Source organism: Leptodactylus fuscus, chromosome 2 (genome assembly GCF_031893055.1).
Source record: "Leptodactylus fuscus isolate aLepFus1 chromosome 2, aLepFus1.hap2, whole genome shotgun sequence".
NCBI lineage: Eukaryota > Metazoa > Chordata > Amphibia > Anura > Leptodactylidae > Leptodactylus > Leptodactylus fuscus.
In genome coordinates this window covers 66326246-66351657 of record NC_134266.1, presented here as the reverse complement: position 1 = coordinate 66351657, position 25412 = coordinate 66326246, and the positions used below count along the sequence as shown (strand labels likewise).

At 42.8% G+C, this 25412-nt stretch overlaps 2 protein-coding genes across 2 annotated transcripts; one reads left to right on the top strand and one right to left on the bottom strand.

Moving 5' to 3' along the window:
* Nucleotides 1-8819: 8819 nt before the first annotated feature.
* DNAJC30 (DnaJ heat shock protein family (Hsp40) member C30) lies at nucleotides 8820-11830 on the bottom strand. Its single transcript, XM_075263904.1, has one exon. It carries the CDS (start codon nucleotides 11819-11821, stop codon nucleotides 10946-10948), a length of 876 nt encoding a protein of 291 aa, XP_075120005.1. The 5' UTR covers nucleotides 11822-11830; the 3' UTR covers nucleotides 8820-10945.
* Nucleotides 11831-12157: 327 nt separating this feature from the next.
* BUD23 (BUD23 rRNA methyltransferase and ribosome maturation factor) lies at nucleotides 12158-24447 on the top strand. Its single transcript, XM_075263942.1, has 12 exons — nucleotides 12158-12238; nucleotides 13631-13668; nucleotides 14395-14490; nucleotides 14565-14647; nucleotides 14734-14830; nucleotides 14938-15034; nucleotides 17006-17056; nucleotides 17148-17233; nucleotides 17329-17374; nucleotides 18667-18728; nucleotides 21001-21090; nucleotides 22815-24447. Exons 1-12 carry the CDS (start codon nucleotides 12191-12193, stop codon nucleotides 22867-22869), a joined length of 849 nt encoding a protein of 282 aa, XP_075120043.1. The 5' UTR covers nucleotides 12158-12190; the 3' UTR covers nucleotides 22870-24447.
* The last annotated feature ends 965 nt before the right edge of the window (nucleotides 24448-25412 follow it).

Genomic DNA, 25412 nt, shown 5'->3' with positions numbered 1-25412 from the left:
TGGACAAGAAAGGACTGCTTACTCCCCATGAAGCAAGATTCAAGAGTAGTGGCCGCAATTTTGTGAAAAGTTTTACAGCAAAGTTTACATACCTTTTTTAAATATATACATGAAAATGTAAGTTCTACCTCAAAAACTATTTCCATATCTCTTATTAGGGTACCTAGTGACTTCTCTCTATTAGCCAGAGTGGAAAGAGCTGCTCTTGCCCTGTAGGCATTGACACACCCATGCATTATATGGTCACTAGGTAGTGACAAGGAACAGTATTGCAGTGCTGCTCCCATTGACTTCAGGTGAAAGCAGTGTTGCAGTACTGTTCCAGATCACTGTCCAGTGTATGGATTTGTGCATTTCAGGTGACGGATCCGGAACATAACAATGCATTTAAAAAGTTCATCATGGAGTCAATAATAGTTGTCAACCTACCAAGGTGTTATTACTAACATTACAGCACCACCACTGGGTAACAATTTCTATAATACAGAACAAGAGACAGTCTGAAGCCTCTGTTCACTTTGACTATTATTTAATAATCTTGAACAAGGGACTGTTCCCCATTTACTGCAAATAGGAAATCTGAAAAGTTTCTAATCCAGATCTCTACTTTAAACTGTGCCAAGTAAGGTAAGCTCTGTTTAATAACGGAACACAATAAAACAGGGGGGTCAATTTTTTGCAAATGAAATTGAGATACAGTTACAGCACATAAGCAAAATACCGTATATACTCGAGTATAAGCCGAGTTTTTCAGCAGTTTTTGTGCTGAAAAATTCCCCCTCGGCTTATACTCGAGTCAAGCGCAGGGGGGATATTGTTATATACACTCCAGACACTGTATTGTTTGCACGGTGTAGGTTGCACTCACATTCTACTGCGGTTGTTCCAGGGAGAGAAGGTTGTCCAGCCAAAAGGTCCACGGGGAGTGCAGCGGGATGCCCTCACTGTCCGGCTCCTGCAGCAGCTCCAGGCTGGTGATGGTTCAGGTGCAGCTGCTCCTCGCTCTCTGCCTTAAGCTGCCGCTCCGGACCTGCGGGGAGCGCTATCTTCCTGTGGACCCTGCCAGCATCATCACTAACTGCACAGAGAGTCAGCAGTCTCGGCGTCGAGTCCACAGGAAGATGGCGCTCCCCGCGGGTCCGGACCTTGCCGCCAAAACTGCTGACTCTCTGCGCTGTTAAGTGACGATGCTGGCGGGGTCCACAGGAAGATGGCGCTCCGTGCGGGTCCGGCCCTTGCCGCCAAAACTGCTTACGCTCTGTGCAGTTAAGTGACGATGTTGGCGGGATCCCCGCGGATCCGGGACAGCGGGAGCTGAAGGCAGAGAGCGACGAGCAGCTGCATTTGAAGCATCACCGGCCTGGAGCTGCCGCAGAAGCCGGACAGTAAGGGCATCCCGCTGCACTCCCCGTACACCTTCTGGCTGGACAACCTTCTCTCCCTGGAACAACTGCAGCAGAATGTGCAAACAATACAGTGTCTGGAGTGTATATAACAATATCCCCTTCCACCCTCACCTCCCCTTCAAATGAATAGATTGATGTTGAAGGAGGGTCAGGGTTTGGGGTGCAGTAGGTGCTGGGGAAGGGGGGTGTTTTAGTTGTCTGCCCCTTTCCTGAGCTTAAAAGGGCAGACCCCCCCACTTGGAATTCCGTCTGACTACAGTCAGGCTGAATATAGGGTATCTGCAGTGCTCCTATTCCATCGGGAAGGGGTTAATAGGAGCACTGCAGCTACCTTATATTCAGCCAGGCTGAATTCCAAGTGGGGGGAAAAAAAACCAGTCCTCAAGCTCAGGGAAGGGAGAGACAGACAACCAAAACACCCCCTCCCCTTCCCCAGCATCTACTGCACCCAAAACTCCAGCCATTTTAATTTTTGAAATTTTCCAGTAGCTGCTGCATTCCCTTCCCCCCCTCGGCTTATACTTGAGTCAATAAGTTTTCCCAGTTTTTTGTGGTAAAATTAGGGGCCTCGGCTTATACTCGAGTATATACGGTATATATTGGATTCTGTCATTCTAGTCAGTTAAAGCAGAATTTTTCTATTTACAATTGGGGATGTAGATTTTTTGCTATGTGATGGTGCTTCTTATTTCTCTGTGCACAGCTGTCATAGTCCCCACTGATATCCAGAGAGGATTAGATTACTGGTTAATAAATCACTAATACAGTAACCTACTTAAAAGGAGAAACGTCAGCGCAAAAGGCAGTAAATAGTATTATAAGTGACCTCCAGTATGGTATTACTAGAACAGAATTTGTCAGATGAACCTGATTCGTTTTTATAAAGAAGTGAGTAGAAGTGTGGACCAAGGGGAAGATGCGGATATAGTGTTGGTGACTTTCCAAAGATGGACACTGTCCCTTATAGACTCCTATTGGACAAAATAAGATCTTAGGTTTAGAAGAATAATTTACAATTGAATTGTAAACTGTATGAAGATTCATATTCAGAAAGCTGTGGTCAATGTTTCCTACTCATAGTGATCCCAGTTATGAATGGTGTAACCCAAGGTTCTAGGCTGGGTCCGCTCTTATTATTTTTTTTTTAATTAAATTGGAGCTGTCACTTTTTATATGTGTACAAAAAAAGAGTAAAAGGGCTTATCTAGAATTAGAAAAACAAGACTCCGTCCTTCCAAATCAGTGCCATACCAGTCTATAGGTTGTGTATAGTATTGCGGCCAGTCCCATCCTCTTCAGTGGGGCAATACCAGACACAACCTATATACAGATGCAGAAAAGTTTCTGGAAGAAAAGAGACATGTTTTTATAATCCAGGACTACCCCTTTAATGCCATAAAGAGTGGTGATCTCTTAACAACCGGCATATAACTGCTGTGATCTGGTGACAACTGAGGCCTGTGAATGGCTGCAGCAGTCACTTTGCACAAACAGCTTGGAGATCTGTAATCTTATGACTGGACCCGGCACAGCTCGTTGCCCAGTTTTTTTTGTTTTTTTTTATATTCATGGCCCCTTCATCAGCAATATTAACTAGCTAACTAGCCACTGGGAAGTGCCAGGGAGATAGAGGCCAGTCTGGTTGTCGGCCCTAGAAGTAAGTGTCAGGTATCTACATGGCAATTGAGTTCAGGGTAGACACATAGGCAGTTCTGCATCTGGGTACTAACAATCAGAATGCACCTTGTGTCCTAGGGAAAGTAAAACCGAGAGTCACTTTTTGTGAAGGACCTGGGATCTACACTATATATAGACTAAGTTGCAGCATGATATGTCAGTGAGCAGCTTCTAAAGCCATCAGGATATTGTGTATTAAAAGAGGTACGAGCTTACTGGACAGGAATGTAATGTTATCACTATACAAAGTACTGCTGAGCCTGATCTAGAATATGTAGTTCAGTTCTAGGGACCACTTCATAGAAAGGTTGACCTCTTTATGTAAACACAGACCTAGAGTTTATTTGCAAACTGACTCAAATCCAGCACTGCTACATCAGCTTCATACTGTGCATCTTTCAGTGATACTGTGCTGATTTATGTACAACCAATCCCTATTACTGACTGCAAACATACTGCTATGAAGAGACCTAGCAGAGCAAGTGAAACTCCACCCATCAATGTAACGAGAAAACCAGAAAATTAAGAGAGCACACAGCATGCACGTTGCTGAATAAGCCAGTTGGGAATACCCCTTTAATTTTCATGTAAAAAGTGTTTCTTTGTTCTTAAATAAATACGGTAAGAGTCTCAAGAGAGGCTTGTTCTGGGGCAGCTGAGCATCGCAGCAAGATGTTTTCACTTACTACCCCTTCCAACAGTAATGACATCAGCAAAAATTTCCGCCACCTCCTCCCGAGTGTCAGAGCTCTGTAGTGTGATGCATGAGATCTTCTACACTTGGAAGATCCAGTGTCAACCGACGGAAGCTAAAAGCTGTTTAGATGATGTTAAAGGGGTTGTCTGGGCTAACTGGAAATCCCTACACTAAACACCCTCCCCCTTCTACTTTCTAAATTACATTAGTCAAAAATGTATATTTACCCAGGAACATTTCCTGATTATCTGGTTATGATCCGTTTCCCCATTTCTGTAAACTGATTGTCCCTACTACTTTGTCCCACTCTGCTCTGGGCACTACTGCCGAAATTCACCCTACTGCACAGCGTCCGCATGCACAGTAGAGGTGGATCATTGCTGCAGCGAACAGAGCAGCGATGGAGAAGAGCACGCAGCGTCTCACAGGAAGGTAAGTATACTGTATAATGGGGTAGTGGGTTGGTCTGAGTAGGTAGGGAAGGGTGAGATAGCGAGAGAGAGGGGGTTATGGGAGGGAGAGAAAAAGGAGGGAGGGAGAGAGGAAGGATGTGGATAGTGAGGAAGGAGGGGGTGAGGTGAGAGGGGTTAGTGAGGAAGTTACATAGCAGGAAGCTGAAGCAAGTAAACAAAAGCATGAGATACCAGAAGCTCCCAGAGAGACCCCGAAATTACTTGGCTAAAGGGATATGGGTGCATGTATTAACTCCTCAATAGCTGTAACAGACATTTTAAAAAACAACATTTTTTGTCCATAAAACCCCTTTAATTTTGCGTCTACAGTACAGCATGGCTCATACCACGGACCTTCGAAACACAGGATGAGGGAAACACTCTGTTGACATCATTGTTGCTGGGAGGTGGTCTGAGCAGGAGGAATGAGCTAAGAAGCTGGAAGTCCAGTAATGTCCAGTAAGTCCATTCTCCTTATTAGGTGAAGCTCCTGTAGAAATTCCACCAGTGAGGATGTAACAGTACTCCGCCAGTGCCTGGGAATGACAGTTTTAGCAGCTGTGAGTAAATGTTGCAAGAGGTCCTTCTTCATGCCATGGAAAGCTGAAAGAAGGGCCAGTTGGGGAGTTGTCACAATGGTGCAAGCACACACTTTAGCATACACAGTATTAAATGCTCCCCAAAGTGGCATCCAAAGAGTATTATATGCTCCCCTCAGCAGCCCCCACACAGTATTATATGCTCCACAACGGCCTCCAATTCCATTTTTATGGACACAATTGAGAAAGTATTTGTATACATTTTCCATCTGAGTGTGATGGTAGGTACACTTTATTCTAGTCGGAGTGAGCAATCTCCATGACGTTTACCTTCTGTGATGTGCGTGTGGGTTACTTACAGTGTGTGACTCTTGTTGATGTAGGATGGACTACAATGATTTCCTGGGTATAAGTAGACAGTGAGGTCTGCAAATGTCAGCATTAGAGTGTCAGCCTATGAGTGTGGCGCAGTGAGGCTCTGCAGAGGTGGGTTCAGGCACCTCTCCTTATTCAGTGCATACTGCGCGTAGCTGAGTCTGCACAGTAGTTTGGTTAATGTAACCCTTTATGATCCTCTGATATATACAAATAAATCCTGTTTCTTTCTCACATTGGTTTCCAATCCTCTCTATGGGTTTCATTATTGCTGGCACTACAGCCATCTCACCAGAGCATGATCTGCCGCAGTGTGAGGTATCTCTTCTCATTTCTTGTAATTGCTGCCCAGCACTTCTCAGTTACGATTTTCACTCATTAACTAATTAGTGCTGGTAATGATCTGTGCACATTTGGAAAAGGTTGCTGCAAACCGCTATTATCCTGTCTATTGTGAAGGAAGCTATAGACTGTCCACACACTACAAGGAGCTAAAGGCTCAGATTGCATTAATAAGGTCTCCAGCACTTCCCATGTGGGGCATCAACTCTTCCTTGACCGAATAGAAGATCAGATCTCATGGCAAAATATTAAATAATATTCCCTCTTCTTTGTACTTCAATTGGATATTCTGAGCTATGGCATTGGGGTGCAATACTTCAGAGCTATCATGTCTCAGTTTTAGGGTGCATTCACACTGAGTAAACGCTAGCTTATTCTGATCGTAAAACACGTTCAGAATAAGCGGCGTCTAAAGCAGCTCCATTCATTTCTATGGGAGCGGGGATACGAGCGCTCCCCATAGAAATGAATGGGCTGCTTCTTTCACTCCGTGCAGTCCCATTGAAGTGAATGGGGAGTGCCGGCGTATACGGCAAGCTCTGCTCATGCCGGAGCGTACACGCCGGCATTCCCCATTCACTTCAATGGGACTGCACGGAGTGAAAGAAGCAGCCCATTCATTTCTATGGGGAGCGCTCGTATCCCCGCTCCCATAGAAATGAATGGAGCTGCTTTAGACGCCGCTTATTCTGAACGTGTTTTACGTTCAGAATAAGCTAGCGTTTACTCAGTGTGAATTCACCCTTAGGATGGTCTGATAATAAGCTAGTGCACATGGCAATGTTAGGGCTGGAAAAAAAACTAGTCTGTGGGTTGACTAGATTAACTAAGTAGACATGCTGAGATCAGTATTTCGGACTGCGACATGGACTGTTTTTTTCCTGGCCTGAAACCAGTTGTAAAAAACCAGCCTTACCTTCTTCCAGTCTGCACCTGTGCCAAACATATCCAACTGCTATCACTATTATACAGCACATTACAGAGATAAGCTACACAGTTCTGATATAGATGTCACTTTTCTAGATTCAGAGAAAAACAGCTTCAGATGTTATGGGGTAGTTGGTGCACTTCAGCCCTGAGAGAAACGCTTTGCTGCATAAAGAGGACCTTTCACAGATTTGGGCACAGGCAGTTCTATATACTGCTGGAAAGCTGACAGTGCGCTGAATTCAGTGCACTGTCGGCTTTCCCGATCTGTGCCCCGAGTAAAGAACTATCGGTCCCAGTACTGTAGCTCTTTACAGTCAGAAGGGTGTTCCTGACAGTCAGTCAGGTACGTCCTTCTCCACAGCAGCGCCTATCGTGCTGTACTGTGGAGCAGGGAGGAACGCCCCCTCCCTCTGCTCACAGTGCTCGTCCATAGATGAGTATTATCAGGAGGGGAGGGGGTGTTCCTCCCCGCTCACACTCTACAGCGCTATTGGCACTGCTGTGAAGAAGGATGTACCTGATTGACTGTCAGAAACGCCCTTCTGACTGTAAAGAGCTACGTTACCGGAACCGATAGCTCTTTACCCAGGGCACAGATCGGGAAAGAACTGCCTGTGCCCAAATCGGTGAAAGATCCTCTTTAAGTAGAATGGTTAATGTCATAGTAGTGAGAGGATCAATGCCCTCTTCTCAGGGTGGCACAGGGAGTAGATGGTAAGTGGCAAGTGCTCCCAGGACCTGAAGGCCCGCCCCCCGTTGCAGTAAATGACTCATTTGCATAAGAACTCAAAGCTGTGAGAACTTTTAGTTGAGTGGCAGTGGAACATGTCTGCTCTAGGCAAAGTCTATGCAACTGACCGACAGACTACAGCCAGGTAGGTAGGTACAGGCACCAGTACATTCAAACTCCTGAATTTGTTCATGTGAACATGTTCCTAGACTGATGTGAGGTGGTGACATGTTCTTTTTAACCTGTTATGTACATTAGTGTATCACTACTCTACACCAAAAAAGGTTTTTAACGTTTAAAAAAAAAAAAAATGAAATTTCTAAACAAAAATGGAATAAACCATTGAATAAGGAATTCAGCATCACTTCACTGGTCAGTAGGTAGTAATGGTTAGAAAGTTAAAGGGATTCTACCATTAAACTACTTTTTTTTTTTTTTAATGACCACGTCGGAATAGCCTTAAGAAAGGCTATTCGTCTCCTACCTTTAGACGTGGTCTCCACCGCGCCGTTCCGTAGAAATACCGGTTTTAACCGGTATGCAAATGAGCTCTCCGCAGCAATGAGGGCGGGCCCCAGCGCTGAAAGGTCGATGAGCGCATCCCCATTGCTGCCCAAGAGCTCTTTCCTGCGCCACCTCCTTCTTCTGCAGCAACTCTGCCTCTTCTGGCTTCTCTTGCTCTTGTAGTTCTATAGAGGAGCATAGAGAGGCCAGTCCAAAATGGCCGCTGGCCGGCTCCTGTATTGAACTGTAAGAGCGGCTACCCCAAAATGGCCGCCGGCCGGCTCCTGTATTGAACTGCAATTGCCGGTGGCCATTTTTGGGTAGCCGCTCTTACATATAACAAACTAAAAAATGTAACAAATTATACACCTGAACATGCTTGAACTATAAAAAATATAAAAATTAAATACAAAGCAAGGTGTCACATTCTAGAAAATGTTAATAAAAAAAATACAACTTGTCATGCTAACACTATTTTGATATCTAGGTCTGATGAACCAGAAGAACATAAAAACAGATCTGTTCTATGATGACATGAATGGAGCCGTTTTTGGAGCGTTTTATTTTTTAAAACTGAAATCGACAGACAAACAAGTTGGGTTGGCAGCACTTTGCCAATTTAGAAGGATTTGTGCCAAAGATTCCAATGCAAATATAAGCATAGCCTAATGCTATGGTCACATCTGCCTCACAGTCTCCATTTGGAGTCTAAGTCTAATGACCCATATTTTCACTGCGCTCAAAAAAGGATCTTCCAGGTCTGTCTTGGGGTGCATGCACACTGAGTAACGCCGGGCGTGTATGAGAGCCGTACACGCCGGCATTACAGCAGACTGCCGAACACTTCCCATTCACTTCAATGGGAGCGCTCGTAACAGCGGCGTTTACGAGCGCTCCCATTGAAGTGAATGGGAAGTGTTCGGCAGCCCTGCTGTAACGTTAGTCTCGTATATGCAGCGTTATTTTGCGGCCGCAAAATAACGCGGCGTATACGAGACTAATTCCCATTGAAATCAATGGGAGCGTATACGGCGCTCCAAATCTCACACAGCGTATACGTGCCAGATCATGCGGTACGTTACTCCGTGTGAATGCACCTAAGAGATCTGCAGATAGAGAACCAAAGTGCTTGAAGTAAAACAAAACACCACACCTGAAGATGTCTTCTATAACCACTTTATGTATAGTACTTGACATTTTGTAATATTTACAACTGGACAATGACAATAAATATTATAAAGTGCGTTGGTCCTGTGCTCAGGAAAAAGCAAGTATATAAGGCACCGGTCTCATCTTTACAGTGTTACACCCCAAGCACAGGTTCAGACTTTGCTATAGAAGAGACATTAAAAATTGCAATACCACAGTCATTTATCTCATATCATACATTAATTTTGCTTAGACTTTATGGACTTTGTAAAACTTTGTTGCCATGAAACAATTTTACAGCACCAGAATTAGACACCTTTGTACTTTGGCTAGATAAGTCACTTACTATTCAAGGCTTCTTGTGTCATGCAGCTTCACTCTCCATTCACTTTTTTTATATGAGTTTAGCATACCCATTTAACGGATACAAAAAACACACAAGGATACCAAAATGTAGTAGGGAGGCTTTTTTCAGCGCTGAAATTCCACACCAAATTCCTAACCATTTTCCTCCGTGTGAATGGACACTTAGTGTTTTCGGCCATCCCAGAACAACGTTTCAGCAAGTTTTAGTGCAGGGAACATCAAAACCTTTCCTAAAGTTACCCATAAGCTGCAAGTCACTTGCTAAGTCTTCTCCATTGGAAACGTTGCAGTACTGCAACTAAAAGTTTTGTACAGGGCCATAGCAGGGCTCCCATTGCACAATATATGAATCAACATTCAGCAGCCAAGATTAAAGGGTTTGTCCCTTCTCAAGGATCCTATCTATACTGGTAGCTTATGTAAATTGAAGACTTTTCCTAAATACATTACTTTAGAAATTCTGCTTTCTTTGCCTGCTATGTGACATTATTCCTCCCTCTCACTCACTGCCCTTGTGGCAGGACAATCAGGTCAGCTAATTGCACTTTGCTAATAATGCTAAGTCTTATCTTTCTATGTAAACACACAGATAACACTGAGTCCTTTCTCTATGAGCATCAGCATATCATCTGATCTGCTTAAGTATAATGTGTCCTGTTCAGCAAGAGGGGGAGAGAAATACAGGAAGTAAGAAGAATGGACTGCAGGCAAAGCTGCTGAAACACTGAGATGGGAAAACCACTTTAAAGGAGTTCTCCGACGCAAATGAAAGATTTTGGGTGACTGCAAATTGTGTGAATTACAATGCACCCTAAATTACCATTTCCAGGTCCTCCATTACAACACCTGTTCCACTCCTTGCTAAGACCATCTTGTGATCTGTTTCAGTTCAGGCTTTAACATTGACCACCTGGCCTTAGCAGTGATGTGCCATTTGTGCACAGGTCACCACTGAGACCAATGACTGAAGCAGTAACTGAAACAGAAGGTTGAAAGACGATGTCATTAAAAACCATCAGGAGTGCTGAACAGGCTACTGGTACTGGAATGGACCTGGAAATGAAAAATTACTTAGGGTCAGTGCACACAGAGTTTTTTGGCACTGATTTTGACTCTGAATCTGCCTCAAAATCAGCCTCCAAAAAATAAAGTTCTATTGAGAGGCTTTTTTTGGAGGCAGATACGGCATCAAAATCAGCGCCAAATAACTCTGTGTGAATGGACCCTTAAGTCGGAAAACTCCTTTGAAAGGAAAAATCACTTTAAAACAATGGAGGCAGATTCATCTAGATCAACATATTATATGGTGGTCTTGATGATCTCAGTGACAGCAAAGGATTCACCTGATTCATGACTAGGTGCAGGACTCGTAAATCCGGGGAATTCTCTCCCGGGACACGCGCCTCTGCAAAACTCTATACCAGTGGTGCAAGGGATAGTGAATGTGGCAAGACTAGTGGCCCACTCACTTTGAGCAATGCAAGGAGGTTGGCTTAAAAACACCACTTTGGACTATTTTAGTCAAAAGCCACCAGTGTGCAACTTTTATGCCAAAAAAGTAGTGCAGATTGTTAGTGAATCTGCCTCAGTCTTTACATTTTTTTCACAATTTAAAATGAAGCCTGGCCACATAAGCCCGTTCATTCTCCATTATAACAAATAGGTGCGCTCGGAGATCGCCATTCACCATACTGTCCACTGTTCCTGAGTAATGGCTTGCACCATTACTGAGAGGTTACCACTTGTCTAGGAGGTGGTAGTAGATCTTGGAGTTACTGTCATTGTCGTAGTGACATAAGCATAATAGTGGCAGATACAAAAAGCAAAATGGCAGACAGCTCGCCCATCTTATTAAACCGGACAGAAAATGCTTTCTCCTGCTTCTTCTTTTCTATGTGCTCCCGCCGGGCCTTCCAGAACTGCTCTCGGGCTAACTGCTCCCCGTAATGGGCCTGGTAGAAGGCATCAAAATCAAACATCGGCTTGGCAGGAGTGGCGGTGGAGGAGGACGTGGACGCCCCTCTCTGACCTCCGGCTTCTTTCCGAGTCGGGCTTTTCCCACTTGGTTTCTTGGCAGAGCGGACGTCTTCCAGGCTCAGGATGCCGCGGTCATACTTCTTCCTCAGGCTGACGCTGCCCAGGACATGGTAGGCTTCAGTAACCAGCCCAAACTGTTTGGTAGCGTCCTCATTCCCAGAATTGCGGTCTGGGTGGAAGCGGAAGGACTGCTTATAATAGGCCGTCTTGATCTGGGCCTGGGTGGCGTTTTTCGTCACCTCCAGGAGGTCGTAGTACGCCGTGTGACTCTTATACAGAGGGGACCCTGCATCCTGGGCTCCGTTATTGGCGCCATTTCTGCGGTTGCCATTTTGGTGATAGGAGGCTCTGGATCCAGCCCATTGAGAATATAAACGTACCTCCTGCCTGGTGTTCATTGGCCTGTCCATAGTGTGGCCCTTGTGGGTTCCTGGGGGCCATAATGTATATAACCGCATTCTATAGCTTGCCTCGGGCGCAGCAGCTCCCATTGATTCACAGGATACCTCGCATGATTGCACCGACAGACGGCCATGTTTCCTGCCCCGCGGAATACTCTCTTCAATCAACTGTGGCCGAGCTTTATTCCGTAACAACCTTAAGCTGACCTCCGCCATGTTTACCGAACTAGAGCCCGGTATAGTCAGCCGATCACGTGACACGCCGCTGAAGCCGGCCATTCCATTGACTAGACTCTATCCGCTATTGTGATTGGCTAGCTGATATGTCAATCATAGTTTGTAACCAGTGATAGGCTTAGCAGTCGGAAGCGGTCTAAAACGAGGCTTGGAAGTCACTGATAGAGGGCAACATCACCGCCATCTTGTTGAAGCCCAACTGGGTACGGTTGTTTGAATAGCTTCTTCAGCGGAGACACCTGTAAAGTATTACCATCGGCCTCTTGTGAGAAGAATTCAAGGACCCGAAACATGATGTCATTTGTGTGCGGCCGCATTCACGTGTAGAGTGGTGGATCTGCCTGGATTATGGCTGGGAGTGTGAAGAGACCGGAGCAGACTGGACCTCCAGAACTGGTGAGGGCTGGCGCTTATCTCTGATGTCACCTAGTACATTTTTATATCGGTTTAGCATGTGGTAAAATTTAAAGGGGCTTTAAAAAATGGTCCAATGGCAGCTTCATATGATTCAAAACAACAGCGCTGAGGATCTTTGCTGTAGGACTGCTCATGTTACTATGATGTACCCTTACAGCTTATTACTAGAGCCATGTACTAGCCATGTTGGTGATGTTCCCACTGTGGCTGCAGCAGTCATGTGTAGGAGGGCTTGTAGTCACTGGGGACCAAGGCACCAATGGCCAGGTAAGTATTCCCTTTTATTTGTTTATTGTATTCATTTCTGTTGGTGCAACATATTCTGTAGCGTTGTACAGAGATTGCCATCACTCACATCCCGTCCATTTATCTTTTGAGGTTCACAATCTGATTCCAAATTAAAGGAAACCTGTTGGTGATTTAAGACCCTAAACAACTCACTGGTCCTTGTAGACCCAGGGTTTAGGGTCCTAAATCTCCCTGCTATGGCAGTGTACAGCTGATACGTGCATATATAGGTTTGTTATTTTCAATGTGGCTGCAGATTGTGTTATAACAGGGTCATTTGGGACACTCAGGGGATGTGATCAGAGGCAGCCAGTGTGAGAGCTCAGAATCACACCCTTTTCTGCTCCTGCCTGACACCGCTCTCCTATCAGTACAGAAACTACATAGGATATCAGGCACCAAAATTGTTCCAGAATCAGTGGGGCAGCAACTATTAATTGGGCTTGTTGGGGGTGATGTAGTTTCCTCTTTAAACATTTTTTGGGTTCGAGGATCCAGTTGAAAATCACCGTGTAATACCTTCCTCTTCCTCACAGGTGACCTGGTGCTTCATTACTTTCATATGATATAATAAGGCTATATGAGATAATGAATAAGAAACGGGCAAACATTAATCAATTATAATAGCATAGAATAATGTATGTAACAGTATAACATCAGATCCAATGTGATCAATTCATACATTTAGATGAACACTTCCTTTTAGTCATAGCATTGTGGGATAAAACGTGTATATTGAAAACATTCAGTAAAGAATATTTAATCATTGTTCAACTACAGACTCTGAATTGACTTCTATTAAAATGAAAAAACAAAAACAAAACCCTCAATAGCCATAATAGAACCTGGGAGCATTAATGTGGCTGAGTACATGTACTCCTCCTATAGACTGGAGTCTCCATATCACAGTTTATTGGTTTATAGTTGTGCTGACATTGCCTTTACAATACCTGAAGAAGTTAGGACACCCTTAAGAATTTCTGTTTGTAAATTCTTTGTGTGATCATATATGTTTTGTTCTTCTATGTGCCCCCATTTTACTTCTCTTTAATAAATATCTACTTTTTTTTTTATTCCTTATAGTTTTACAATGAAACTGAAGCCAGGAAATACACACACAAGTAAGGACTTTTCTCTCTCTTTAGCAAATGTAAAGCTGCTAACAGGCTTTAGTGAACCTAATGAAAAATTGCAGGGTGCTGTACTTTGTTTTTAAAAATAAAATAATCAAGAATTGATGTTTCTCATAAAAACCTGGTTTAACAAAATAGATAATTTTTGGTGACACAATTCTTTTTAAGTGTAGCAACCAGTGTCAGGTAAATAAGGTCATGGAGGAAGGGATGCACATGACGCAGGCCTAGTTCTATCACCTTACAAATCAGACCACATATAGAATATTGTGTACTTTTTTGGGTAGTTGTGAACAATAAAGAGTAAAGCTTGAGCTGCTTCAAAGCCAGATGACCAAATTAATAGATGGTCCACAGTACCCAGAGACATGATAACTATGTATAAATATATCAAAGGTCCGCACAGAGATCTCTACCAGGATCTTTCATACCTAGGATTGTAAGCTCACACAGAGGAATTTGGAGCTGATTTTTGAGTCATTTTGCACCTCAAAATCATCTCTAATTTCGGCCTAAAATCTGCTTCCCTTTGTCAATAAGAAGCAGTGATGGGCACATCTTTTTTCAGAATACTCTACGTTTCTTTTCAGACTTAAAAAATGTTACTATGTGTCTATCCAATCCCTATGGGGAGGTGTTTGGTGAGGGATCATTGTGTAGATGTATTTTTATCAGTTCCATGTTTTCATGCAAAGTTTTTGCCATGTCTTTTAGCTCTCGCATCATAGAGATTCAGTCACAGATGTCTGAGCGAGCTGTGGAGCTCTTGTGCTTACCTGAGGATCAGCCCTGCTTCCTCTTGGATATCGGGTAGGTTGTAAGACTTATTGAATGCACCTTGTAGGTTTTGCACGTATTCTTTTTAACCTTTTTGTTTTTTGCAGCTGTGGCTCTGGTCTGAGTGGAGATTACATGTCTGAGGAAGGGCATCACTGGGTTGGCATTGACATCAGCCCTGCTATGTTGGGTGAGTTGTTACTTTACTTTCAATGATGAAAGGATTATTAGTTTGGACGCCTTCTTTGTATTAATCCCTGAACTTTGTGGTTTTAGATGTAGCATTAGAGCGGGAAGTGGAAGGTGATTTGATCCTCGGGGATATGGGGCAAGGTATTCCTTTCCGACCTGGAACATTTGATGGTTGCATCAGGTACGTGACTTGTAGTGAAGCAAGTGGGACAGATAGAAAGACTTCAATTATCTCCCTTCAGACATTTTGTTGACTGTTATATTGTTCTGGTCTGTTCTTCCCAATAGTATTTCTGCTCTGCAGTGGCTCTGTAATGCTGATAAGAAGACACATAATCCTCCTCGACGGCTCTTTCGCTTTTTCTCTACTCTCTACTCTGCATTGGTGAGTCTCTTTTTGGAAAGGATATGCACCTCACCTGTCTGATGCTACATTTTCAGTTAATATTAAAGTTTTTTGTTTTTTTTCAGGCTAAAAATATCTTTAGGCTAAGTCATCAATATGAGATCAGTAACTGGGATCAATCTGATTTCCAGCCCCCATGAATTAGATGTTCACATCAGCTGGAGCAGCTCTATTCTGTGTATTGGCTATGTAAGGGTATTCACTTGAATAAGAGCTGAACTCCACTGGCTCAGTTCAGCCACTCCATGGAGAATGGCGCGGTTTGCTTCCTGCGTCATTGTCTGCCCCATTTGCTGCTGTGAACAGTAGGGCTAGGTTGGGTGTCGACCTCTGCTGATCTGGTTCCGACGATCTATTCGTCAATGATTTTAGCTCGGAAATCCTTTATCCAGTTTTATAATCCGCTTACCTCCTTAATGGAGTCCTAGTATATCTGCAGGGGGTCCCTCTCGTGCAGTTACGCAAACGGATTTTGAAATACCCTTTGTGAATGCTGTGGGGGTCATACTGGCACGCTACCTCTTCTTACACACACAGGATTTGGGAACAATTGTCCTTATAACGCTTGAGTGTCCTAGTGGTTGGTCCCACAGAAATCAGACATTAATCTCCTATGCCATAAATGAGTGATAAGTGTTAGTGGGAAAACATCTCTAACTCAGAAGAGCACACGTCAAGATAAAATTCAAATACAATTTTTTGTGTCATTGCAATTCATGTGCCACAGCCTGGGATTTATATTGACACAGTACATAGTATTTTAGGACTGGGTTACAGGTGATGCAGGTAATGTGGTCCGTGTAATGGACGCATGCTCTGAAGTAACTGTGGTTTGGCTAAATGGAACTCAAAGCATTCTAGTGATGTACCATGCTGTGGGATAAAATCTTGCTGCAGGTCTACTGTCCCCTGCGCATAGTATGTTATATTTATAGTTAGTCCGTGGTTTGGCTATATCAAACTTTCTCATCAGAACTGTCTATTATGTATACAGCAAAGACTTAGAGGACCCTTCTCCACCTCCAAGTCCAGCTCTTTACAACAATTAAAAAGCGCTGCTCCACGAATTCTGACACATTTAGAATTTTCTGTCTAGCCCCCACTGTTGTTGAGCAATCATTATTGTTAGTTTTGGTGCCTGATTTGCTTCGTCCGCCGCGTCAACTTCAATGTCCTCTTCCGGCGCAGGCTCGTAACTTAGAGCAGAGCAGACTATGCAGGCGCACAGGCCATTGGAAAATGGCCGCTAACAATACTATGGAAGCGGCCATTTTCCCATGACCTGTGTGCCTGTGCAGTCTGCTCGGCCCGAGACCTAGAAGTTAAGAGCCGGCGCCAGAAGAAGACCTTGAAGTTGATGCGGCGGACGAAGAAGGAGGTGGCGCTTAGAGACACTTCTCTGGCAGCGGTGGGGATGCCCCCATCGCTGTGATAGCGCTGGGGCCCGCCCCCATCGCTGCGGGAGAACTCATTTGCATAACGGTAAAAACTGGTATTTCTAAGGAACGGTGCAGTGGAGACCACGTCTAAAGGTAAGAGACGAATAGCCTTTCTAAAGGATATTCCGGCGTCTTATCCACAAAAAAAGGTTTTAATGGTAGAATCCCTTTTAAATAGCACATCAGGCATCACAATGTACTGTTTATTGTTGCTCAGGAATGGTGGGGGCTAGAGAGAAAATTTCAGCTGAACTGGACCTCTTTAAAGAAAAACTTCTCTGTAAATTCTTACCATCCCTTCCTTTTAATCGTTGCATATTATTCAAGGCTGTACCTAATATACATCTATTAACAGACTCTTAGTGTAGACAAATTTATATATCCAATTGAAAGCCGCTGCAGGTAAAACAGGTTGTCACAGACTACTCTTTTCATAAGCAAAAGAGACACATCAACTAATACAATCATTATCGTTTTCAGTGACGACCTAAAATAAAGCATTTTTTTGCAGGCCCGGGGTGCTCGTGCAGTCCTGCAGTTGTATCCTGAGAATGCACAGCAGGTGGGGAAGAGTTTATTATTCCACTGTTCTCACTTCTCTATATTTGTGTCATTATGTAAAGTTGCTGATCACCTCTGCCTTCTTTTTCTAGCTGGAACTAGTGACTGCTCAGGCAATGAGGGCTGGATTTACTGGTGGTATGGTAGTGGACTATCCGAACAGTAGCAAGGCTAAGAAGTGAGTTTTATGTAAATATGTTTGGGTGGCAGCTTTATGTAGCTTTTTTTTCTGTAATAATATTATGGTGTTTTTTTTTGTTTGTTTCTTTTTAGGTTTTTCTTGTGCCTGTTTGCAGGTGTATCTGGAGTATTGCCTAAGGTAGGTTCTATCAATATTAATACATGTTATTCATTATTCTATTAAGCCTCATTTTGTTCCCCCACCATGCTTTGAATGTACTACATGACAAGTGATACATTAACACACCCTGCCATACATGTATGACATGTACATGGTGATGGCTTACTCACAGGTGTTTTAACCCTTGGATGACAAAGTCAATAGCAACTACTGCATCTAAGGTGTTCCCTGCATCATCCTTACCCTACACTATGTATTCCGATGGCCCCAACACAGTTGCTTAACTTAGCTAATGAACTGAGGAAGACGGCCAGCCCCTTTATTATGTCACTGACACAGAGAAACGGGGGAAAAACTTTGTCAGAATGAATGTGGCAGTGAGGTCAGGAGAAGTATCACTTTCCCAGCAGAGTTAGGCAGAAGATATTAGACCCTAAAGCATACCTGTCATTTAGTTGTAGAAATGTATTTGTATTATTTCTGGCCTTTGCATGACTTATTTAATGCAGTTTTCAGTTTACACCTTTGCATACTATATCAGGTTTTTTTTAGTTCTTTATGAGCTGGTGGGTGAAGACTAGCTGCCATACACTGCAGGTAGAATCTGCTCTATAGGGGCCACACGGTGGCTCAGTGGTTAGCACTGCAGCCTTGCAGCGCTGGAGTCCTTGTGTTCAAATCCCGCCAAGGGCAAAAAACCATCTGCAAGGAGTTTGTATGTTCTCCCTGTGTTTGCATGGATTTCCATCCCATATTCCAAAGCCATACTGATAGGGAAATGTACATTGTGATCTCTATGTGGGGCTCACAATCTACATTTAAAAAAAAAAAAAAAAAAAATCTTCTCTATAGCTGTCTTCCACTCATACAACCACTCAACCATGCAGGACATATATAGAGAAATACTGACATGTACTTGTGTGAGTAAAGCACTTTGGTCATGATGGTAAGCTTTTCTTTAGCTCCAGCACTAGGCTAAGACTGTTTTTCTTCTGTTATCCCTTGTACATCCTGATCCCTCCACCCCTTCCCTTTCCATAGACTTCTATAGACTAGACTAGAAGTAATTGGAGTCTGATAAGAGGAGAAAGAGGCATTTGTCTTTGGTACAGTTTATTTGTTACAAAGTTTCTTATAATTGCATGTACTGTTTGTTCATATATGCAGAGTTTGTTAAAGTGACAGTGACTATTTAAAACATAATTATTAAAAGCGGAGATCCCCATCATTATTTATTCCTATATGTGAGTTTGCTTATCTTGACAGAATGTATTTCAATTGTGAGGATATTACTTTATCCCTTTTTATAGGGTCTGGGTGATGAGTCAGCAGAACAAGGGTCAAAGCATCAAGCATCTTTTACCAATGAGAGGTAATAAATAAGTCTTTTGTGTCATATAGGTTGTACAGACTAGATAAATGTGCTAGAACTTTGAGGGGTTGTCCAGGACCTAGCAAAGTTGGATACTAATGGCTTCTCTCCAGAATAGGTCATCAGTATCGGATTGATTGGAATCTCACACACGCACCCCTGGTTGATCAGCTATTTCATCTACTGGAAGCCGTATACCAGGTGTACGGTTGTAACTGGTTCTGCTCCTATTCAAGTGAATGGGAACAAAACTGTAGTTCCAGGGGCTACCACTACAGTGCTTGGGTATCTGTACTCCGCAGACTGCGTCTTATCCATACAATGTAGCATTGGTGCCGGGAACTGTATCTCTGCTTCCATTCATTCGATTAGGAGCAGAGCTCGTTTTGGCCGCAGACCTACTTACATGGCTTTGGGTGCTTGAAACAAATAATCGATGCAGGGTCCGTGTATTGGACCCTGACTGATCTGTTACTGATGACCTATTGTACAGCCTATTTTCATTTAATATTTATTTAATATATTTTATTAAATATTACCGTATTTTCCGGACTATAAGGCGCACATAAAAACCTACGATTTCCTCAGAAATCGTAAGTGCGCCTTATAGTCCGGTACGCCTCATATATGGATGGAAGCGGCGGCAAAGTCTGCGTGCCGCTTCCATACATACATAAAAGACACCGTAAGGGTGCATTCACACTACAGAACGCCAGCGTGTATCACAGCCGTACACGCCGGCGTGACAGCAGGGCTGCCGGACACTTCCCATTCATTTCTATGGGAGCCGGCATGCGAGCACTCCCCATAGAAATGAATGGAAAAAAGCAGTCCATTCATTTCTATGGGGAGCGCTCGCATGCTGGCTCCCATAGAAATGAATGGAAAAAAGCAGTCCATTCATTTCTATGGGGAGTGCTCGCATGCCGGCTCCCATAGAAATGAATGGGAAGTGTCCGGCAGCCCTGCTGTCATGTCGGCGTGAAACAGAACCCTGAAACAGAACGTGAAACTTACCGAGCGGTGCAGGGTGAGCGGTGCAGGGTGGGCGGGCATTCAGGCCTCCTCTTCCTCCGATGTCCTGACCACTTCCTCCGGCGCTCGCTAACTGATAATGGCTTGGGCGCATGCGCAATATCATAATGCTTCTACTACGGCTACTGCGCATGCGCCCAGGCCATTATCAGTTCGCGAGCGTCGGAGGAGGACGGAACATCGGAGGAAGAGGAGGCCTGAATGCCCGCCCACCCTGCACCGTTCGGTAAGTTTCACATTCTGTTTCAGGGTTTTATGTTAAAACGGGGGGGTAGTTTGATATAACTTTTACGGTTGGGCTCTATCAGCATGATTTTGCTGATAGAGCCCCTCCTCGCCTGCCGAGCGCTTCCAATAGAAGCGGCTGGCACGTGGGGGGTTAAGCGGCCGCTGGCAAAGTCTGCCTGCCGCCGCTTTCAATAACATATAATGCGCACCGGACTGCGCCTTATAGTCCGGTGCGCCTTATATATGAACCGAGACGGACTATAAGGCGCTCATGGGCAATGCGCCTTATAGTCCAGTGCGCCTTATAGTCCGTAAAATACGGTATGTGTAATGTACTGGGAAGCTGGAAAAAAAAATCAAAAAGTGGCATTTGCGTAACTGTTTCAGAACTTCTTGTTTACGGACCTGGCACGTATTTCTCTATACTTTGGCTTAATGACAATATACTGTATTTAGTTGAAAACTTAGAGGAAACTTGGGAAAGTCCAGATTAATCTTATATGTGAGATCTGATATGTGTCAAAAGGAATGTATTGACACACACACACACACACACATTTATTTATTTATTTATATATTTTTTTTAATTCTATTTTCTGTATATGGTTATGTGGGCGGCCCTCTTGTCTGAGCTTCTCCTGTGCTGTGTTAATAGCATTTAGTAATATCATTTACAGTATAGTCAAGGCCATAGGCTGCAATAGACTGAAGCTGATTCATTGAAGTGTGAACTTCTGTTGTGATCCTGTCTACTATAATCTGATGGTAGTGATGTCAGCTCTTGTGCTTGGTGACTATACGTCATAAGTAGTAGCTGTGCACCAGTGATATTCATATGTCTGTCTGTACCTGCTGGAAGGGTGTGCGGTCCCCTCGCAGCTCTCTAGACGGACAAACAGCAAAAGAGGTTAGACGTCATGCCTGCTCCAAGGTGCTGCTCGCATGTTTTCCTTCCTCTGACATTTATTAATACACCTTTCTAAAGCTAGAACGCCTTTTTATGACACAGGATACGATTCAAAAATGTCCGAGGGAAATCTGTGAAGAAAAGCAAAGACTGGATAATGGAGAAAAAGGAACGACGCAGACGACAAGGAAAGTAAGTATATCGCATAAGGATTGTACACCTATGTACACCTTCGCAAACGTCATTATTTTATTTTATATTTGTGGGAACAATAAAAAAAAAAAAATTGTTTGTGAAAATGGAAGTTGTTAATGGAGTGATAGCGCACATACATCACCACTGCTGTACACACTTGGCTATCTACTTTGGTGATGGTCAATATATCCCCACTACCTCTCTGCTTACCCATGTGACATATGATCGATTTGGGGTCTGATGACTGGGATAAACCATGTTTGAGGGGAAAATCTCTTAAAGCTCAGTCAGTGAGTTCTATCTGGAGGAGAGATTTTATATGTACTGCCTTTTGAAGATGTGGATCTTCTCACTCATGACTTGAAGTTGCAGCTTTGTATGAATGAGAGACTTTAAGACTGGTTGTCTGTACTCCCGTTTTAAAGGTGTTTTCTCATGAACATATGACCATATTTAAATGTATAGACAATTTAAAAGTTAAACATTTTTGTAACTATAAATAGATTAAAAAAAAAAAATTTGCAGACTAAAGATTCTCTCTCATAATCTCAGTGGTGACAACCTGTTACCTTGATTGGTTGCCAATGAACACAACCATGAGTTCAAAAACTTTCAATACTTTGAAGTCCAGTTATGATTTTCTTATTGTGGCCGGGGTTATCGTCTTATTACATGTACTGTTTCTACCTGACAACACGGCCCATTGAAAGGAAACCTAGGCTCAGTTAGACAAGTTCCAGACTATAGAAAGGCTCTGCATTCATGGTCGTATTCATTGGTGAATGACCAAGACAATTTATTTTCTCTAATAATCTCAGTAGTGACTATTAAAACTCAGCAAAATTAAATTACTTATATTTGCAAAAATGTTTTTTTTTAATTGTCTACAAATCTATATATGGTTATGTTCGTGGGAATACCCTTTATTGAAATCCCCGGCTGTCTTGAGATGTGCCTGAATTAAGAGGCTGGACCTTTTAATAACTCCCAGGCAGCAGCTTTGAGATCTACAACTATTAGGTTCAGGCACAGAGTTCAGGTATCGCTCCTGATGTGAAGTATAGTAAATTTGTGGGGGCAAGGCACATAATTAACAATAGGGCACATCTTTGGTCGTAAGAAAAAGGTCATGCTCCAAAGATGTGGCTCATTTACACCCATCTACTCAAGAAAACTGGCACAGATGAGTTAGTAAATTTGCTCCGTAGACTGTAAGCCTCGGTTCACATTACTGGGCTGTTATAGTTGCTCTCCTCTATGTAGATGGGCACGTTTCTTTTTTTAGTGGTTAGTGTGGGCAGGCAGTTGCACTCCTTGGAAGTGTATGTTGTGTCTATATACCATAAATGCAATGAGGGATATTTTAGTTTAATGGCATACAAGGCATAAAAAAGTTGCAACTTAGTTTCTTTTTTTTATACCACCCCTGCCACTTTCCTGACATGGGCTGTAGCATGGGTGGGGTCACTGGCCCTATCATATTGCTGATCCTATATCAGTTTACTGGCTTAAATGGTGCCTGAAATATATGCCAGCGCACAGTCCTAGTGGTGCAGGGATTATCAAGATTAAAACACCAGTCCTAATAAATCTCTCTGTGAATAGAGCCTTATATGTGAATCCGCTTTAATGGGTGCTCTATCACTACTGTACATGATTACTATGAATTTAAGTTTTGCTGATTTTTGTTAACCAGTTTTTTATTTTTTTTGTTAATGCAGAGAAGTTCGGGCAGACACAAAGTTCAGTGGACGCAAGAGAAGACCCCATTTTTAGCCTCTATGTAGTGACTCTCTTCCTTGTGGGAAGTCTTACGATACAGTAGTAAATACTGTATGATTGTGTGCTTCTCTATTCTTTGGACTTGAAGTGCCTTTCTGACACCCTGGGGTGTGTACTGTGCCCACTAAGGCTGCAGCTGGCCAGGACACCTCTTTGCAAATCAACTAAAACTATAGAGAATTTCTGTGAATATTAAACTTTTAACACATTTGTTATCCTGATGTAGACTATTCGCTAAGATTACTTTAACAGCATGGTTTAAATTTGCCGCATGCACACATCATTTCTGTTTACTAGTCAAAGATTAGCAGGGGTTTGGAACCCTGGACCATTGTTGATCAGCTGTTTGTAGCGACAGTGGCACTCTTGATTCACAGGCCATGTCACCTCATGTTTATTTGTCACACAGCCTGTGAGCTGCCGAACCAAGTACAACTGTGAGGCTGTCCTTGTTTTTCAATGAGAAAACCACTGCATTCAGCTAAACGCCGCAGTCACCCCAAAGGACTAATCAGTGGTCAACAGTCGGTTCTATGACTGTATAAGCCTTCATACATGGAGTGTTATCAGTTTTTCTTCTTTTAGTAATCACATTATGCCTACAGCACATTTTACATTTGTGTCTGAGGCTGTGGGTATATACAACAAGGAGCAGCTTGTCCTCTCCCCCTTCTATCGATTGGTACTAATACTGGTTTATATACCTGTAATTCTGCCAAGAGTAATTGTACAATGGAAAATAGCTGATAAAAGACTAAGTGAACACACTATAGGAGATCCAGGAACACTGGACTGGAAATACATGCAGGCATGTTGCAATTTACATGATCCCTGACAATGGAAAATAGCAATCTCTGAGCACAGTTAGTAAACCTGCTTGTAATTAATATATGTGCATAATATCACATTTGTAATCACAGAGTGAGCCAGCAGTGGATACAAGCCCATATAAGCCTTTTCTTACATTGTAAGCTGCAATATTTGCAGAGTGTTAAGACATTTGCAGAGAGCAAGCAATTTGCAGATGTGTGAGGAGGCTGTGAGGAGAATCGACCCCCTCCCATCTGCCTTCACTGTTTAGGGAGATCATATGCTTTTCCTTCTGCTCACTGTGAAGACGTCTTGCCTGTCAAAAGGTGTCTATGGACTGACTTCCTTAGTAACAAGGAATGAACAGCAAATTAGCTAGAAAGGAGATACCAAGTGTCAGGAACATCAAAGAGGTTTATCAGGCAGAAAGCAGCTGCATTTTTAATCCATTAAGGATACAGACCCTTTATTTAAAACTAAAGTGTCACTTTATGTGGCAATAACTTTGAGACACTTTAACTTAACCAAGTGACTTTGACTGTTTTGTCACAACACATTGTACTGCATGTTAGTGGTAAAATTTGACTGATATTTTTTGCATTTATTTATGAAAAAATAGTTCATTTGATGGAAATTTGGAAAAATTCGCAAGTCATACTACCATTATATGATAATAAAAAAAATCTACCGTATCTCTGCTGTATATTGATATCATCTTTTAATGGTCTTTTTAGGAAATTAGCTTACAAGTCTAATAGCGAGGAGAGTTTAGCTCCAACCACCAGTGTTACATGTAGGTGTCAGCTATTTACCATTACGTAATAGTAAGACATGGTGCGTTAAGGCACAACTTTCCTATATAAAATGATTTATTATGTAAAAAATTGCAATAAAATGAATAAAAAAACATTATATATTGGTATTGTTGTGTCCTTAACAGGTTAACAGTGATACATTATTTAACCTACAAGTTGAACTTTGTGGAAAGCAAAAAAAAAAAAGCAAACAAAACATTGGAATTAATTATATGGTATAAGAAGAGATCATAAAGCCATGTGTGCCCCTAAGCAGGATCAATATATAACACATTTAGCCCTGCAGATAAGCTCTCCACCAACTCTATCAACAGAAAAAGAAATATGTTCTACTTCTCAGAATAAAAAAACAAAACAAACATATAGGGAGTTTCCAAAATAAGGAAACCGAGCATGATAACTGTAGAGTAGAATTTTCACAGTGGCACAAGCGGAGCATGACGTATTGAGCACTGAAATAACATATCTGGAAACATTTCATTGTGCATCATCCACTGCACATTTCTTTTTGGAAACTATCTCTTAGGTTAAAATGTTCATACATTATACTCTTGGATAAATTCTGTGAGAGATATATGGGGATACTCTTTGGGGGTTTCCATTGTACTGGTACTTTAGGAACTCTGTAAATGCGACATGGCATCCGAAAGCCAAATAGCGCTCTTTCAATTCTGCCCTCCACCATGTACCCGTACAGCAGATTACAACCGCGCATGGGGTATTGCTGTGTTCAGGAGAAATTGTGTAACAAACTGTGGGGAGCTTTTTCTCCTTTAACCATTAAGGCTGGTCTTACACGACCATAATGTAAGTCCGCAATTGAGGGTTTTCAATTGCGGATACATTATATTCAATGTGGCCTCTTACACCACCAGATATTTTATCTGTGATGTGGCCGGGCCGCAACCGTGG

What these genes read in the sequence shown, in the direction of transcription:
- DNAJC30 (XM_075263904.1), bottom strand. Translation starts at nt 11,821, where the DNA reads ATGGCGGAGGTCAGCTTAAGGTTGTTACGGAATAAAGCTCGGCCACAG.
- BUD23 (XM_075263942.1), top strand. Translation starts at nt 12,191, where the DNA reads ATGGCTGGGAGTGTGAAGAGACCGGAGCAGACTGGACCTCCAGAACTG. An exon ending in CTACTCTCTACTCTGCATTG is followed by an intron (nt 15,035 to 17,005) that starts GTGAGTCTCTTT and finishes ATTTTTTTGCAG; the next exon opens with GCCCGGGGTGCTCGTGCAGT. An exon ending in AACAGTAGCAAGGCTAAGAA is followed by an intron (nt 17,234 to 17,328) that starts GTGAGTTTTATG and finishes GTTTCTTTTTAG; the next exon opens with GTTTTTCTTGTGCCTGTTTG.